At 41.7% G+C, this 16,237-nt stretch overlaps 1 protein-coding gene across 1 annotated transcript in view; it reads right to left on the bottom strand.

Moving 5' to 3' along the window:
- Window positions 1-2,646: 2,646 nt before the first annotated feature.
- ITK (IL2 inducible T cell kinase) overlaps window positions 2,647-16,237 on the bottom strand; it is a 66,883-nt gene continuing 53,292 nt past the window's right edge. The window contains exons 12-17 of the mRNA XM_046001197.1: window positions 14,925-15,096; window positions 14,373-14,589; window positions 13,371-13,435; window positions 13,162-13,280; window positions 8,992-9,149; window positions 2,647-5,299 (exon numbers count right to left, since the gene is read on the bottom strand). Coding sequence (XP_045857153.1) covers window positions 5,228-5,299; window positions 8,992-9,149; window positions 13,162-13,280; window positions 13,371-13,435; window positions 14,373-14,589; window positions 14,925-15,096 — 803 coding nt within the window. The 3' untranslated portion in view covers window positions 2,647-5,227. The remainder of the gene's footprint in view (window positions 5,300-8,991; window positions 9,150-13,161; window positions 13,281-13,370; window positions 13,436-14,372; window positions 14,590-14,924; window positions 15,097-16,237) is intronic.

Raw genomic sequence — 16,237 nt, forward strand, 5'->3', positions numbered from 1 at the left:
ACGTATGTTTTATAAAGTTGTCATGGACACTGAATGAGTGAATACTGAACCACTGTTCCTAGGGGAAGTGTAGGGATAGGTTCCTGTGAGCCTCTGGTCACATTTTCATCAACTGATCTATACATAATCTTGTTTTATCCACACTTGTGTTAAAAAACAACATCACTTTATTTAATATACCTGTGGGTTCTTTAACATTAAACTCACAGTTAACAGCATTATAACTCATGCCTGAATGAGTCACAGCCTTCTTGCTCTTAGGAACACTACACGGCACTTCAGCTCTGTGCTTAAGGACCATTTTAAACAGCAAAATGACCAACAAAAAGTACCCAAGTGCAAAACATGGCACTAAATAGACCTCAAAAAGGATACTTGTTTACAGAACGAGAGCTAAAATGAGAAGGCAGAGTACCTCCTTGCTCTGCCTCAGCGGGGGAGGTGCGTGCAGGGCAGCTCACGGTTTTCATGGCCCCGGCATGGGCATGCCATGGATGACTATGAAAGGACTGATTTGGGAGTTAAAAATAAATGTCAGCAAGCAGGCAATCTGCACGTATAGAAGCTGTAAATAATGAGCATCAACTGTATTTGTTTATGTGTTGGACTTTCTTTTAGTAGCATGAGGACTTCTTATGGGAAGGCTGGTGTTGGTACTAGATAACCAACAAGAAGTCCCAGCAGTTGATGGGGTAAGAGAGGAATGTATAAGATTATGTACAGATCAGTTGATGAAAGAGTCAGTGTATTTATTCCCCTGGGCTCCTCTTTGTGACAGACATTGCCTTCCTAACTAAAGGTCTTTTCCTCTCAAGGCAACTTCCTCCAGGGGACTACTTGCACATTCAAATGAGCACTTCCTCCTCCTGTCTCTTCAGGCCTCCAGGTGGCAACTGCTCCTTGGCTTATTTTCCTCCGTACTACTTTCTGTGGTTCTCCTAAACCTGACCCACACTCTTTTAAATAATCCTTTCCCTTTCATAAATAAGTCCTCCCTGATGTACCTTAATTTGAGTCTGAAGTGTTTGGTGTCTAACTGATAAGATATCCTATTCACCTTATACACCTGACAGTACCAGGCAATGTCAGGTGAATCAGTAACTATTATTTATGAAGTAAAGAAATGATATCTAAAACTCCTTCTAACAGTTATTCTGTGACTCTGTGATCCCACAAGTCAACTACACGTCATGACTTGCAAGTCTCAAAGTCATTGAAGACACACACACACACACACAATCAAACACACACAGAAATACACAAATACACATGGCCCATCTTGCTAAATGGATTATGGCCCATCTCTCCTCAGAGTGGTGGATGTGTGTATTGGGAGATTCCAGAGAAAGTTGCGTCTGCAAGATAAATGCTCTGAGAAGCAGAGCTGCTCATACAAGCTTCAGGAGTTTCATAACCAGGTCATTTCCCGGTGTGAGGCAAGCCCAAAGGGGAATCCCACCAAGGACTGTGTAAAAGCCACAGGCATTTTCCCTCGTGCTGAACGGTCCTCTGGTGCACGAACCAGCTCCTGCTGTGGATGTGGGCATTTGGTAAACCAAAAGTTACAGGGAGAGCTCAGCGGACCGAAAATACAAGTCGGCCTTTATTTCACTAGGATTTTAAGAGGTGCGTACAGGTACTCTTCACTGCCCCGCTGTGACTGAAGAGCTCCAAATTACAATTTCCACATGTCACCCACATAGCAGATGACAGTGAATGAGTATGAACCAAAATCCGGTACTCGGAACAAGGCAAAAAATCATCTTCACATTGGCTTCTTTTCCATCAGCGCTGCTCTCTCAAATCCACTGACTGTGCTGCTGCCTGAATGCACTTTTAAACACAGACTTGACCTTCTCTCCTTGCTCCATGACCTCTTTCCCATCTATCGGTAGAGTTCCCACATTTCTTGTCTTTCAAAATATGGTCTTTATCTAGATTTATAACTTCTGTTTTAATTTGCCTAACTCCTTCCATCATCCTTACCTTCGCCAACACCTCGTGCCCACCCCCATAACTTACCCTCCAGCGAGATAAGCTGATAATGGCTTCTGCACACGTTCAATTTCCTCTAGCCCTACCTGGAAAGTATTTCTCTTATTTCTGCCCACTTACATCCTAAAAAAAACCCATAATTCATCTTCAAAACTGAGTCGGACATTATATCTTCTATGATGGTACTTCTCAAACTTTAATGTGCTTATGGTCACCTGTGGATCTTGTGAAAACGCAGATTCCCATTCAGTGAATTTCAGGGTAGAGTCAGAGAATTCAGATTTCTCATAAGCTGGTCATATTGCTTTTGATGGTCCAGGGACCACACTTTGAGTATAGCAAGGTTCTAGAAAGTTTTTCCTGATGTCCCCCTTCCCCTGAGAGATTCCATCACTCCTTCTGAGCTCTTCTCCCCTTTGACTTATTTCTGTTCTTTCCCTAAATGATGGATTATAATTTTACTCATTTATATGTCTGCTTTTTTTTTTTAATGAGTTACCTGTGGTTTCTAAAAAGTAAAGACTGCTTTTTCATCTTTGTTTCCATAGCTCTCAGCAGAGTATATCATAGGAATACAGGAAGCATTTGGTGTTTACTTGTTGAACAAATGTTGAATGAGATATAGTCCATTTTTTTTTGTGGAACATGAAGCCATGTAATCATTTTTATTTAAGGAAAATTTTTGGTTGTTTGACATTTGGGTAAATATGGAACCCAGGCCATATATATTGTATTTATTAAAACATACAGCTTTATTTGCTAGAACCAACCTTTAACTATGTGCGATTTATAAATGGTTAGAGATATTTGTAACATTTTTCATTGTGAATCCTAGCAATCACTGTACACTAATAAATATTCAAATACATCCAAATATAAATAGCCTCAAGAGGTACAAAATGAAAAATCTAAAAAATGCACCTAGAACCAAAACCTTAGATAAGGGAATTCCCTTTGAATGCATGGTACAGTTTTTCAAAAGGTGAGAGGGGTAGCAAAAAATCAGGCAGGAAGCCCATTTTGCAAGACAGGACACTGGGGATTTAACACATTCACTTAAGGCCCCAGTGAATCTGAGCTCAAACACGGTAACACTGTGCAAGGGGCAATTTCTGGAACCAGACCACAGAAATCAGTCAATTTTGATGTTTTCCTTCAGGCTGGATGTTCCGGAAATTATCTCTAATTAAGGGTTCCACAAGAGAATGTACAAAAATGCCAGAAAGTAAACAGGGATGATTTTGGATATGTTGAGTAAGATCATCTTCTGAATGATAGAGTTTTATCTGGAGGCAACCAGTTTCACAATAATTATAGTTACAAGTTATGCATCTGAATCTCCAGCTGGTCAAAATATCACACGGTTTAGAAAGAGCTCTTTGCAACACCATCTAATAATCTCTCTGAAAGTTTTATCGGAACGCTGTAGGAAAATGAAATCTCTCTTACATCAGGGAATACCCTTCCCCACAAAGTGTGGAAGAGCACTGCAGCTGGATTGAAGTCGAAATGATAATTAAAGGAAGCATTTATATACCTGCAGGCGGACCTTTCAAAACTGCTTTGAAGCTCACCATAAATGGCTTCGTGCAACAAGACTCTGGAGGGTTGGGTGAGTCAAAGGGTTAATTAACTGTGTGACTCCAAAGTCATTAACTCTAACAAAGGTGAGAAGACAGATGAGAACAAGAAGATCCTATTCCACGTTGGAGGGCTACACGGCCAACCATAGTGGCCTCTGTGGGAGAAACAGCACTTGGTGGCTGACTTCTTTATTGGCTTTCTCTGTCTTGGCCCCCCAGTTTATTTAACTCCTCTGCAATCCCTTTCATCCTCAGTAGAAGGCGGTGTTGAACAGAAATAAAGAAAGGGCATTGGTAGCAGACAGATGTGGGCTCTAAATCTCCTAACTCTGTCATTCTGGCAAGCTTTCTTGGCTTTTTAAAGCCTCGGTTCCATCATCTGTAAAATGGGCATAAGAATACATTCTCATGGGGTTGGTGGGAACGCAGGACAGAATGAAATTGTGCAGATAAGGACTGTAGCTCAGTATATATTCACTTGGCATATTTCAGTGCTCCATCAACAGTGGGCTGTCTTCTGCCTCTTGGAAGCACCCCACTCAGTGCTTGACTCACTTTCCATCCAGATGGTTTGAGTGAGGACAGACCTCTCCTTCCTCTCCTAGACTTTCAGGAGACTTGAAGCCTCAACCTTCAAGATGCAAATCTCTAGGGCCTAAACAAGCTTCCGGTCTCTGCGAGGCCACCGCCCGACCCCCTGCTGCCCTCTGCTGATGAGGGTTGGAAGAGTGCAGAGAGGGAACTAACCCCAGAAGCCAGACAAACTGATGGCGGAGTCCTCAGTTAGAGCCAGCGATGCGAAGCAAGCATCTTCTCCCAGGATGCCCGTGGAAGCATTCTGTGCAGGGGAGAGGCACAGTCCCCTGCCCGGCTTGGTACTAAAGGTGGGCATTGGAGTGGTAACAACCAAAGGCCCATCTCTGTACCAACCGGTTCCCCACCATCTGAAGTGCTCTTTCTGCCCAGATGCCATCTCCAACCATGTGATTGGAACTGTTCACCCCAGTCCATCGTGTCCCTTCAAGGAGGGAAGTGGCAGTATGTTCGATGAATAAAACCTCCTAAAACTGCTTCTCGGCCTACCTGGCCTCAGATGGGAGCAGTTGTTCCGTAGGACGGCCGGAAGCTGCAGCTGACAGGATTACAGCAGCTGAGCTGGCACTTTCTGACCTTAATTAACTCACCAGGTCTCCTTGAAAAAGAGTCACACTCCTCATTTCTCTTGCCCCACCATCCTGGGATTCTGTGTTGCCAGGTCAAGTAAAAACCCTCGATCATACCCTTCAGATCCATGTTTGAAATAATAATAAAAATAATAATCCACAGCCCTACCATGTCCCTCTTCTTCTCTTAGAAGTGCAAGAAATGGTGCCTGAAAGCTGTCAGGTTGAGGTCTGAGGACCACACGAGATAAGAGGCTGGAAGGAAGGGAGAGACATGGCTGCTGCTCAGGTCTCCCTCCCAGTTCAGGGGCCTGGGCCTCCCGCCTCTGTCAGGATGCTGCCTGTGCGGTGAGGCTCAGGGACTGGCGCCACAGGCCAGTTGCCTCTGGGGAATGCTAGGCTGGTGGCAGATTTTAATGCTCTGTGAAGGGAGAATGGCTTCCCCCTGTGAGGATCTGCAGCCCCGGGCCTGGTACTGAGTCTCTGCTAAAGTCCTGATTCTGCAATTTCAGCCAGTTGACTCAGGAGTCTGCAGAAAGGTGGCCGGTCTTCTGGTTTCTAGAGAGGGAAGAGAAGGACTCTGTGAGTTCCTTGTACTTGTGTGTCATAGTTAATTCCAAAGCAACCCAGAATTCAATAGCCCTCTGCTGACTGTTAAATATGTACTGTTGAAGGCCATAGTGTCTCAGTTGTTAACAGCAAGGATTCTGGAATCAGATGGACTGATTTTGAATCTAACTAAGCTTTTCCATTCATTAGTGGTGTGACTTTGAACAGGCGACTTAATTTATTTGAACCTCAGTTTTGTTGTCTGTAAAACGGGGATAATAGTAGTATCCATCTCATAAGATGGTTGTAAGAATTACATAAAATCATGTTTTACAAATTCATCATAAAATAAGTGCTAAATAACACCAAAAAAGAAAATCCTTAGGTATAAATCTCACAAAATATGTATAGGACCTATATGAGGAAAAATATAAAATTTTTTAACCCCACTGAGCCACCCAGGCGCCGAAAAAATATAAAATTTTTAAGAAAGAAATCAGAGATCTAAATAAATGGAGACATTTCATATTCAAGGATGGGAAGACTTTATATTATTAAAATGTCATTTCTTCTCAACTTGATCTATAGATTCAACATAATCACAATCAGAAACCCAGAAAGTTATTTTGTAGATATTGACAAACTGACTCTGAAGTTTACATGGAAAGGGAAAAGACTCAGAATAGCCAACACAATACTGAGGAAGAAGAACAAAGTTGGAGGACTGATACTGCCCAACTTCAAGACTCACTATAAAGCTACAATAATGAGAAGAATGTGGTATTGGTGAAAGAATTAACAAACAGATCTCTAGGACAGAATTGAGAGCCCGGAAATAAACTCACAGTCAACTAATCTTTGAAAACAGAGCAAAGGCTCCATTCAATGGAGAAAGGGTAGTCTTTTCACCAACAGTGCTGGAACCATTGGACATTCACATGCAGTATAATGACTCTGGACACAGCCTGTATACCCCTCACAAAAACTAATTCAAAACAGATCAGAGACCTTAATGTAAAATGCAAAACTTAGAAAACTCTAGAAGATAACATAGGAGGAAATCTGGGTACTGTGGGTTCAGTAATAGGTTTTTCGATACAACACCAAAAGCAAGATTCATAAAAGAAAAAATTGATGTTGAGCTTTGTAAAATCAAAAATGTCTCTTCTGTACAAGACACTAAGAGAAAGAAAAGACAAACCACAGGCTGGGGGAAAATATTTTCAAAACACATATCTGATAAAGGACTTATATCCAAAATATACGAAGACCTCTTCAAACTCAAAAGCAAGAAAACAAATAGTCCAATCAAAAAATGGGCAAAAGATCTCAACAGACACCTCATTAAAGAAGATATACAAATGGAAAATAAACATATGAAAAGATGTTCCATATCATATGTCATTAGGGAACTGCAAATGAAAACAATGAGCTACCACTATATACCTATTAGAATGGTTAAAATGCAAAACAATTGATAACAATAAATGCTCGTGAGGATATGGAGCAACAGGAATTCTCATTGCTGGTGGGAATGCAAAATGGTACAGCTATCTTCAGAAGAGAGTCTGGCGGTTTCTTACAAAGCTAATGTAGTGCTATCATATGATCCAGCAATCACACTCCTAGTCGAGCTGAGAATTTATGTTCATACAAAAACCTGCACACAGATATTTATAGGAGCTTTATTTACAATTGCCATAAACTGCAAGTGATCAAGATGTCCTTCAGTAGGTGAAGGGATGGCCAAACTGTGATACAGCCATACAACGGAATATTATTCAGTGATAAAAAGAAATGAGCTATGGAGCCATGAAAGGACATGGAAGAATCTTAAATGCATAATTAAATGCATAGTGCTAAATGAAAGAAGCCAATCTGAAAATGCTACATACCATAAGATTCTAAAGATATGACACTCTGAGAAAGGGAAAACTTGAACACTAAGTAAAGATCAATAGTTGTGGGGTGCCTGGGTGGCTCAGTGGGTTAAAGCCTCTGCCTTTGGCTCGGGTCATGATCTCAGGGTCCTGGGATTGAGCCCCACATCGGGCTCTCTGCTCAGCAGGGAGCCTGCTTCTCCCCTCTCTCTGCCTGCTGCTCTGCCTACTTGTGATCTCTCCCTTTTCCTGTCAAATAAATAAATAAATAAAATGTTAAGAAAAAAAAAGAAGATCAATAGTTGTCAGGGTTTTGGGAGGAGGAGGGAATTGTAAAAAGGTGAAGCCAGTGGATAGTGGGGCAACGAAACTATTTCATATGATACTGTAATGGAGATACACAATATTATGTATTTGTCAAAACTCACAGAACTGTACATCACAAAGAGTGAACCTTAATGTAAACCACAGTCTTTAGTTAATAATAATGTATCATAGTGGTTGATTAATTGTAATAAATGTACCACACTAATGTAAAATATTATTAATAGGGAAAGAGGGTATATGGGAACTCTCTGCACTATTTGATCATCTTTCTGTATATCTAAGACTTCTAAACAATAAAGCCTATTAACTTAAAAATTAAAAAAGAGTTTAAAAAAGGAAAAAGTGCTAAGTAAATTCAGCTTTCCTAATTATCATAGTATGTGGACTTGTGAAGTGCACTGGATTTGTTTCGTGCCCTTCTTTATGGCCTCATTGTTTGTTTCTTTGTGTCTGAGTACGTGGGCTCTATGAGCTTATAGAGCAATCATTATTTCATTCTCTTTTTATCAGTAAGAAAAAGGAGGTTCAGAGAATTGTCTGAAATTAATGCTTAAGAAATGCTAAAGCAGAGACAAAGCCCAAGTAACCTATACTTTTTCCATTCCACCTTGTTCCCCTTCAAAATCTGAATTTGTGTTCATTCTCTATTCAGCAACTTTCTTTTTCTTTTTTTAAAAAAGATTTTAAAAAAATTTATTTGAGAGAGAGACTGTGAGAGAGAACATAAGCCAGGAGAAGGTCAGAGAGAGAAGCAGACTCCCCGTGGAGCTGGGAGCCCAGTGTGGGACTGGATCCTGGGACTCCAGATCATGACCTAAGCTGAAGGCAGTTGCTTAACCAATGAGCCACCCAGGCGCCCTATTCAGCAGCTTTCAGTTGTGGTTGAACTTCAAAATTTTCTAATTCACCAAAGGACATCAAGGCTTCTGCTGATGTGGCTGAAGATATAGCCTGCCCCCCAAGCATGGGATAACTGGGGCATCTGGGAGGGTGCAGCATAATCTGTTTCTCATTCCGAATTGTTGAACACATAAAATGAATTTGAATTAAGACTTTTTAATATTTTCAACAGCGCAAGTGAACTTCTGCTCTTCAACCCTAGCACTACCTTCACGTACACTTAATGGTTTTGTGATGTTCCAGTCAGGATTTGGGGGACAACGATGGAATTGTAAATAGGAGAAACACAGTGGATTTTAAGGCACTGAAACTTCTATATGATATTATATTGGTGTCTTACCCTCTCTTCCTCTCTAACAGTGTGTTGATGGCTTGTGACATTCTATTACAGATCAAATAATATTTAAGGTCGCTGCCAGCTCTTTTAGGGATGGGCAACCTCTTTCATTAGTAGACACTCAAAGCCACTTTCTTGCTAATCTACTTCAGTATACCTGCTTCCTCATCCTCTAAGAAGGTTTCTTTCTCTAGGGAAGGGGACAGACCCTATAGTTGTAGATTACAATGTAGGGGGAAATCACTTCCTTTACTGACCTCTTTCCAGCAATGATTCATGATCTGGTAGATATTCGCAGAGGCCAGCCGGGGCTTGTACAAGCGAAATCCAGTAGTGATGTCTTCTACCACTTCTGAGTTGCTTCGGTTTTCATATGGGATTTTGCCTTCACTGAAGACTTCCCACATCAGCACACCTACAAGAAATGGTGAGTCCAGCGCAGTGAATGATGAAGTTCACAACTAGCAAACAAATAAGCCTAAAAAAAGGCAGATTCCTAACCATTCAGATTCAAGTCCTTACCTTCAGGAAGGAGAATACAAAACCATCTGAGGCTTTTGAAGCCTAGACTATTTCTTAAGAACAGAGATTTCCCAGTCTTCCTAGGGGTGAGGAAATTTCAAGCTCAGCCCTTTAATATATCTAAATCAAATGCTACTACTAAAGGTTGCAGGGGATATGAACTCAAATGTCTACACATCATGTAAATGGATGGAGTGGATGAGATGTGCCGTAATGGAGATTAGGGGGGACTGTGGAGAACCGGGGGTTCTAGTTCTGTTTTCAGAGAACAGCTGTGATTTAGCGCCAGCCATCATAGGGCACATGGGAATGAGGGTTTGGGATTGCCACATTTTCTGATTTTTTAAAAAGAACTCATAAATTGAGAGTTTAGAAATAGAAACTCAATTTGATTCTTAAAAATACTGTGTAGACAGAGCAAAACATGCCTCTGTGTTATCTATTTTTGACCTGTGATTTAATCCCCTTTCCTCTTCTATCTTTAGCAGAAATGTCATGCCCAATTTTATTATGTACTAATATATGTATAGGATGTCAGAGTGGGAAGAGAGCTTGCCGATCACCTATTTCAGTCGTTTTCAAAGCATATTTCAGAGATTCTTAGGGCAGGGTTTTCCAAAGTATAATTCCCAAAGCAACTGAATAAAAATCACCTCAGAAGTTTGTTCAAATGGCAGCTCCGGGGCCCTGGCCCACACCTCAGACTAGGATTTCTAAGGGATTCTCAGAGGTGTCTCTGGAGTTTTGGAAATTTGGACTCTACCTGTAAATAAGACTGTTTAGCTCCCCAAGTTGCCAGAATTTCTAGTGAGATTTCTTTGGAAAATTGAAGCCTGCTGCTCAGAGCTCTTTTGAAAACAATTGCTTTCATGCAAACCTTGTAATGCATTGATTGGAAACTGAGTAAGGCGCAGAAAGCTTATTTGACTTGCTTGAAATAGCACAGTTGATTAGGGCAAAAACCTTAAAATGCATGACAAAGCTCAATACCTTAGAGGCAGGCATCAAGCTCTCATCATCAGGGTTTCTGTTTCTTAGGCTTGCCACAGCTGTTATCTCGCCCTCTCTACACTGCTTCCATTGGTCAGTCTCATTTTCGAACACTTCAGGGGCACATCCTAGGCAGTGAGGGACTGTAGCTCAACCCTCTAATTATATGATGCAACACAAAATTCCCAAGCTGACAACCTGTGGCAGAGTAAGCCTCATGCAGAGTTAGCAGGTGAATGTGACAAAGTGGCCATGGGACACTGGGCTTGGTACAGTGTGACCAGTTACATCGCCCATAGAGATGGCCACACATCAGCCATACCCCTCTCCCCCTGTCCCACTTCGGTCTCTCTTTTTTAAAATCTTTTTTCCTTAACATGTAATGTATTATTTGTTTCAGGGGTACAGGTCTGTGATTCCTCAGTCCTATACAATTCACAGCACTCACCATAGCACATACCCTCCTCAAGGTCCATCAACCAGCCACCCCAACCCTCTCTCCCCCCTCCCCTCCAGCAACCCTCAGTTTGTTTCCTGAGATTAAGAGTCTTTTATGGTTTGTTTCCCTCTCTGGTTTCATCTTGTTTCATTTTTCCCTCCCTTCTCCATATGATCCTCTATCTTGTTTCTTAAATTCCACATTATCAGTGAGATCATATGATGATTGTCTTTCTCTGATTGACTTATTTTGTTTAGCATAATAACCTCTAGTTCCATCCATATCTTTGCAAATGGCAAGATTTCATTTTTTGATGGCTGCACAATATTCCATTGTATATATATATAAAAGATGTGGTATATATATATGTATGTATATATATATATATATATACACACACACACACACACACACATCACATTTTTGATGGCTGCACAATATTCCATTGCATGTATGGAATATTGTGCAGCCATCAAAAAATGTGATGTGTGTGTGTGTGTGTGTATATATATATGCAATGGAATATTGTGCAGCCATCAAAGATGTGATATATATACATATATATATATATATGTATATATATATATATATGTATATATGTATGTATGTATATATATATGTATATATATGTATATACATATATATATATATATATGTATATATATCACATCTTTTTTATCCATTCATCTGTTGATGGACATCTAGGCTCTTTCCATAGTTTGGCTGTTGTGGACATTGCCGTTATAAACATTTGGGTGCACGTGCCCCTTTGGATCACTACATTTGTATCTTCAGGGTAAATACCCAGTAGTGTGATTGCTGGGTCATAGGGTAGTTCTATTTTCAAATTTTTGAGGAACCTCCATACTGTTTTCCAGAGTGGATGCACCAGCTTGCACTCCCATCAACAGTGTAGGAGCATTCCCCTTTCTCTGCATCTTCTCCAACACCTGTTGTTTCCTGACTTGTTGATTTTAGCCATTCTGAACTGTACTTGTAACCTTCTGAGATTGCTCTGATGAAGTTTTATTTCTTCCAAGTTCATTCTTCAACTTAAATTTGAATAACAAAATCTTAGCTGGGTCTGTCAAATAGGGAAGCTGTTTTAAGGAACAGTTTAGAAGAACTAGAGATTTTTTTTTCATTTTACTTCTTTTCAGTGTTCCAGTATTCATTATTTATGCACCACACCCAGTGCTCCACGCAATACATGCCCTCCTAATAGCCACCACCAGGCTCACCACCCCCAACCCACTACCCTCTAAAACCCTCAGTTTGTTTCTCAGAGTTTGTCTCTGAGACAAGTTTGTCTCTGATTTGTCTCCCCCTCTGATTGCCCCCAACTCACTTCCCCTCTTCTTCTCCCAATCACTCTGTTGTCGGAAGTTGGCTACTCTAAAATCCTGGGGGAAACTCCAAAACTAGTCCTCTGAAGAGATTTAATTAGCTTTCCCCTGACTCCTACTCTTAAGTCGATACACTTGGCAAAAATCAAACTCCAACTCATTCCTTTCCAAAGTATAACCCTTCCTATAATCCAAATCAAAGAGTTTGTCCAGTGTGGTGGACAAACAAACTGTGACTTAGGAGGATATGACAAATCCAGCTTTCTTTTTGCCACACCAGCATCATTCACTCTGCCTTTCATTCATGCCCATTTGTGCTTATCAGAAAGTCTAATTCCTTATCATGAGCTGCCAACTTCATTGTCTCTCACAGTAGTACCCCTCTTTTCTTTGGACACACCAAATTTTTATACTTGTTGGTTTTTTTGATCAGGGACACCATTCCCTGGATCTTCAAGTGAGGATGACTCTCTCATCATTCAGATCTATGCTCAAGGGTCACCTCCTGGGAGAGGCCTTCCCAGACCATGCTATTTAAAACAGACCCTCCATCCCAGTCATTTTCTATCCCATTACTGTTTTGTTTTATTCATAGCACTTACTTACCACTATGTGACTTTGTCTTATGTACCTACCTATTAGTTTGTTTATATGATTGTTATCTGTCTCCCCCTAAAATTTGCCTCCAAGAGAATAGGAATCTTTCCTATCCTACACATCACTGTATTGTAAGCACCTAGATTAGCCCTGGCTTATAGTAGGTGCTCAATAAGTTGTTGCTGAATAAATGAGTAAAATATTTATTGAGGGTTAAGTGTTGAACAAAATATGCTCCTGGTCCTTGAGGAACTCATATTCTAATCTCTTGACTCCTCCAGCTTTTGATCTTACAGAAGCTATCACTTGAATCTGTCTCCATCCTCATTTTAACCCCCATTGGAAAGATCTCCAAGAATAAATGCAATAATGAGGGCCTCTCCAAACCTTTCAGAGCAGTTACCACACACAGACTATCTGTGGGATGCCCTCACCACCCAGTCCTGGGCAAGTAGAGTTGCCTGGATTTGACAAATAAAACAGGTGGCTGGCAGTCCTCTATCACGAGGGTGTGGGGCCAGCATGACACTCACCAAATGACCACACATCCGACTTGCTACTATAGCGACTGAAGGAGAAGACTTCCGGGGATGCCCACTTCACTGGGAACTTGGTGCCCGTGGAACTTGTGTATTGATCATCAAGGACAAACCTGGGTAGAGAGTGGAGAAAGAATGTCTGAACATTCTGGGGGCCTGTGTCCCATTCCTGAGACTTTCCTGGCGCCACGCGTCCATATTACCTTGTCATCCCAAAGTCGGACACCTTGATGACTTGGTTTTCTCCCACGAGGCAATTTCTGGCAGCCTGGAGTAGGGACAGGCAAACAAAAGAGGAAGGAAAACTGTTGGTGGAAAATCAATACAAGGACTCTCCTACAATCTCAGGCTTTTGGGTTTCTATGTGCTGCTGTACAAGGGCTTTACAGATGTTAATTAAGCTTCACTAGTGCCCAGAAGTGAGCTAAAAAGTTAAATGTGTAAGATCCTTTATTAGGATGAGTAAGTTTGGTCTTGTAGCTTCATTCTTGAGATCCTAATTAGAAGAGAAATCTGGTGTTGTCTAATCAACGATGTGCTCTAACGCAACCTGATGCAACAGGCAGTGTTAACATTAGGAATGATTCGAAGAAACTGTTACCCATTTGACTAAAATAAGAATGTTTTGAGGTTACTAATTCTCTTAAAACTGTTCCTCAATAAGAAGAATGCCTAGTCCCAACTTAGTATCACAGAACTGCACTGGAAGAGCCCTTAGTGAGGAAAGACCCCACTCTTTTCTCACAGCTGAAATGTACCTACAAATCCCCAGGGGTGTGTTAAAATGGTATCCTGAGCCCTGACCTCTGGAGATTCTGAGGATGGTTTGAGCATCATCCCAAAGTGATTGTGATAGGTTCTTGGGTAACAGTTTGAGAAAAAAACTGTGCTTGTCCATTTCCCTCACTTTATCAAGAGGAAACCAAAGCCCAGGGAGGTTAAGGAGAGGCTATAAGTCTCATTTTGGAAAAATGTAAACTCAGACTCAGAGGGTACAAGTAAGAAACAAGGTTGGGATTAGAGCCCAGATCTGAGTCCTACTAGGACATCACCTAGTGGGTGGAAGAAGGAAGAAGTGGAGAGCGGAGGGGAGGTGGTCTGTGACCTGTTATTTTTCAGTGTATTCCCAGTCTGGGTAGCGCACATTTCTGTGGGACATAGCCCTTCATCCCAGACCTACAGATGTTGGCCCTGTGTCCTCTTACCAGGTCTCTGTGGATGACACATGCCTCCTCCAGGTACGCCATGCCCTCACACACGTCCAGGCACATGCCCAGCAGGGTTTCTGCAGCAAAGAGCCCCCGCTGGCTGCGCAGGTAATCTGACAGGCAGCCATGCTCCATGAACTCAAACACCAGGCAGATGGGGGCCTGCTCTAGGCACACCCCATACAGTTGGACCAGTTTGGGGTGAGAGAGTTTCCTGAAGGAAAAAGGCCAGGGGTGAGATGGTCTAAACTCAGTCTCTCAAAAATGCATTCCCTCCCCAAAACAAAAACAACTTGAGGGATGGTGAAGAGTCAGATGGCACGGGTGATGGTGAAAGGAGGCCAGTGTGGCTGGGGGATGAGACTGGTTGGGGGGGCAGGGCAAGACCATGACAGGGCAAGACCAAGACTTGTAGACCACGGTGAGGATTTTGATTTTGTTTTCCATGCCACTGGAAACCATTGGGAGATTTGAGTAGCAAAGTGGCGTGACATGGCATCAAATATCCTCCCCAAGACATCTTTGCATACTCTTGTTTTGGCCACTCACATCATGACTTCAGCCTCCTCTATGAAGTCCTCTTCAGACATAGCCCCTTCTTGAATGGTTTTGATGGCCACCTTGTCCTTGTTGAGCCAGTAGCCAAGATGCACCAACCCAAACTGCCCACTGCCAATCTCCTGCACAAAAGTGAGCTCAGAGGGATGGATCACCCATTTCCCTGGAAAAGAGAGAGAGGTTTTTCCAGGATGAAGTATAGGACTACAAGGAGACTATCTGTAGCCCTAGGTAGCATGTTACCTTATTGTTAATATAACCCAAAGATGGCAAATAGTATAAGCTTTAGACATAGAACTATCATAGATAGGTAAAATTATTATCTTTGTCCCCCAAATCATAACATAGGATATGTACTTAAAACTATGAAAAATGTATGTGCGGGGAGATTACATGAAAGGAGGAAGGAAAGTGGCATCAATCAAGGTATCAAAGAAAATAAATGAAAGTGTTCTTGTAATGTCTCAACTATTTTCTATACCTGATTGAAAATGTTTTATTGCCATTTTTCACATAGAGCAAATTTCATTTGAGCTGATCATTCATTCATTCCTTCACTTATTCATTCATTCATTTATCCAACAAGTGCATCCACAGCACTCTGTTCGGCCAAAGCAGGGATTGGGAATAAGCATCTCAAGGGGTCTCATACAGAGGTACCACTCAGCACAATCTGGCACATGGTAGGCTCTCAAAAAATGTTTGGTAAATGAATAAAGGGAATCTGATTCTCAATTTTTACATCGACAAAATGAGCAGGTTCATAAAATAATCTCTGAGATCCCATCCAGCATGGATACATTAAGATTCTGCAATTATTAGAATTACCTTGTATTCGTAAGGAGGCTAAAGAGGCATTACCCGGGTGCCTGGGTGGCTCAGTGGGTTAAGCCTCTACCTTCGGCTCAGGTCATGATCCCAGGGTCCTGGGATCGAGTCCCACATCTGGCTCTCTGCTCAGCAGGGAGCCTGCTTCCCTCTCTCTCTCTCTCTGCCTGCCTCTCCGTCTACTTGTGATCTCTCTCTGTCAAATAAATAAATAAAATCTTTAAAGAGGCATTACCCTTTCCTGGTACTTGGCCTAGGACCAAAAACAGCTCAATTTCTACCTCTTTGAGGCAGACCCAACAGAAAATAGTGCTGAATTTCCACTGTGTACCAGATATGGTGCTAGTTAGGGAGGGAGAGCCCATAGCAGTGTTCTCCAAGTCCGACTCTCTAATCACCTGTGTCAAAATCACCTAGAGCATTTGTTTAAAATGCAGACTCCAGGATTCCATGATCAGGGATTGTGTTTTGGTAAG

The sequence above is a fragment of the Meles meles genome, chromosome 3, assembly GCF_922984935.1.
Source record: "Meles meles chromosome 3, mMelMel3.1 paternal haplotype, whole genome shotgun sequence".
In the NCBI taxonomy this organism is placed as follows: Eukaryota; Metazoa; Chordata; class Mammalia; order Carnivora; family Mustelidae; genus Meles; species Meles meles.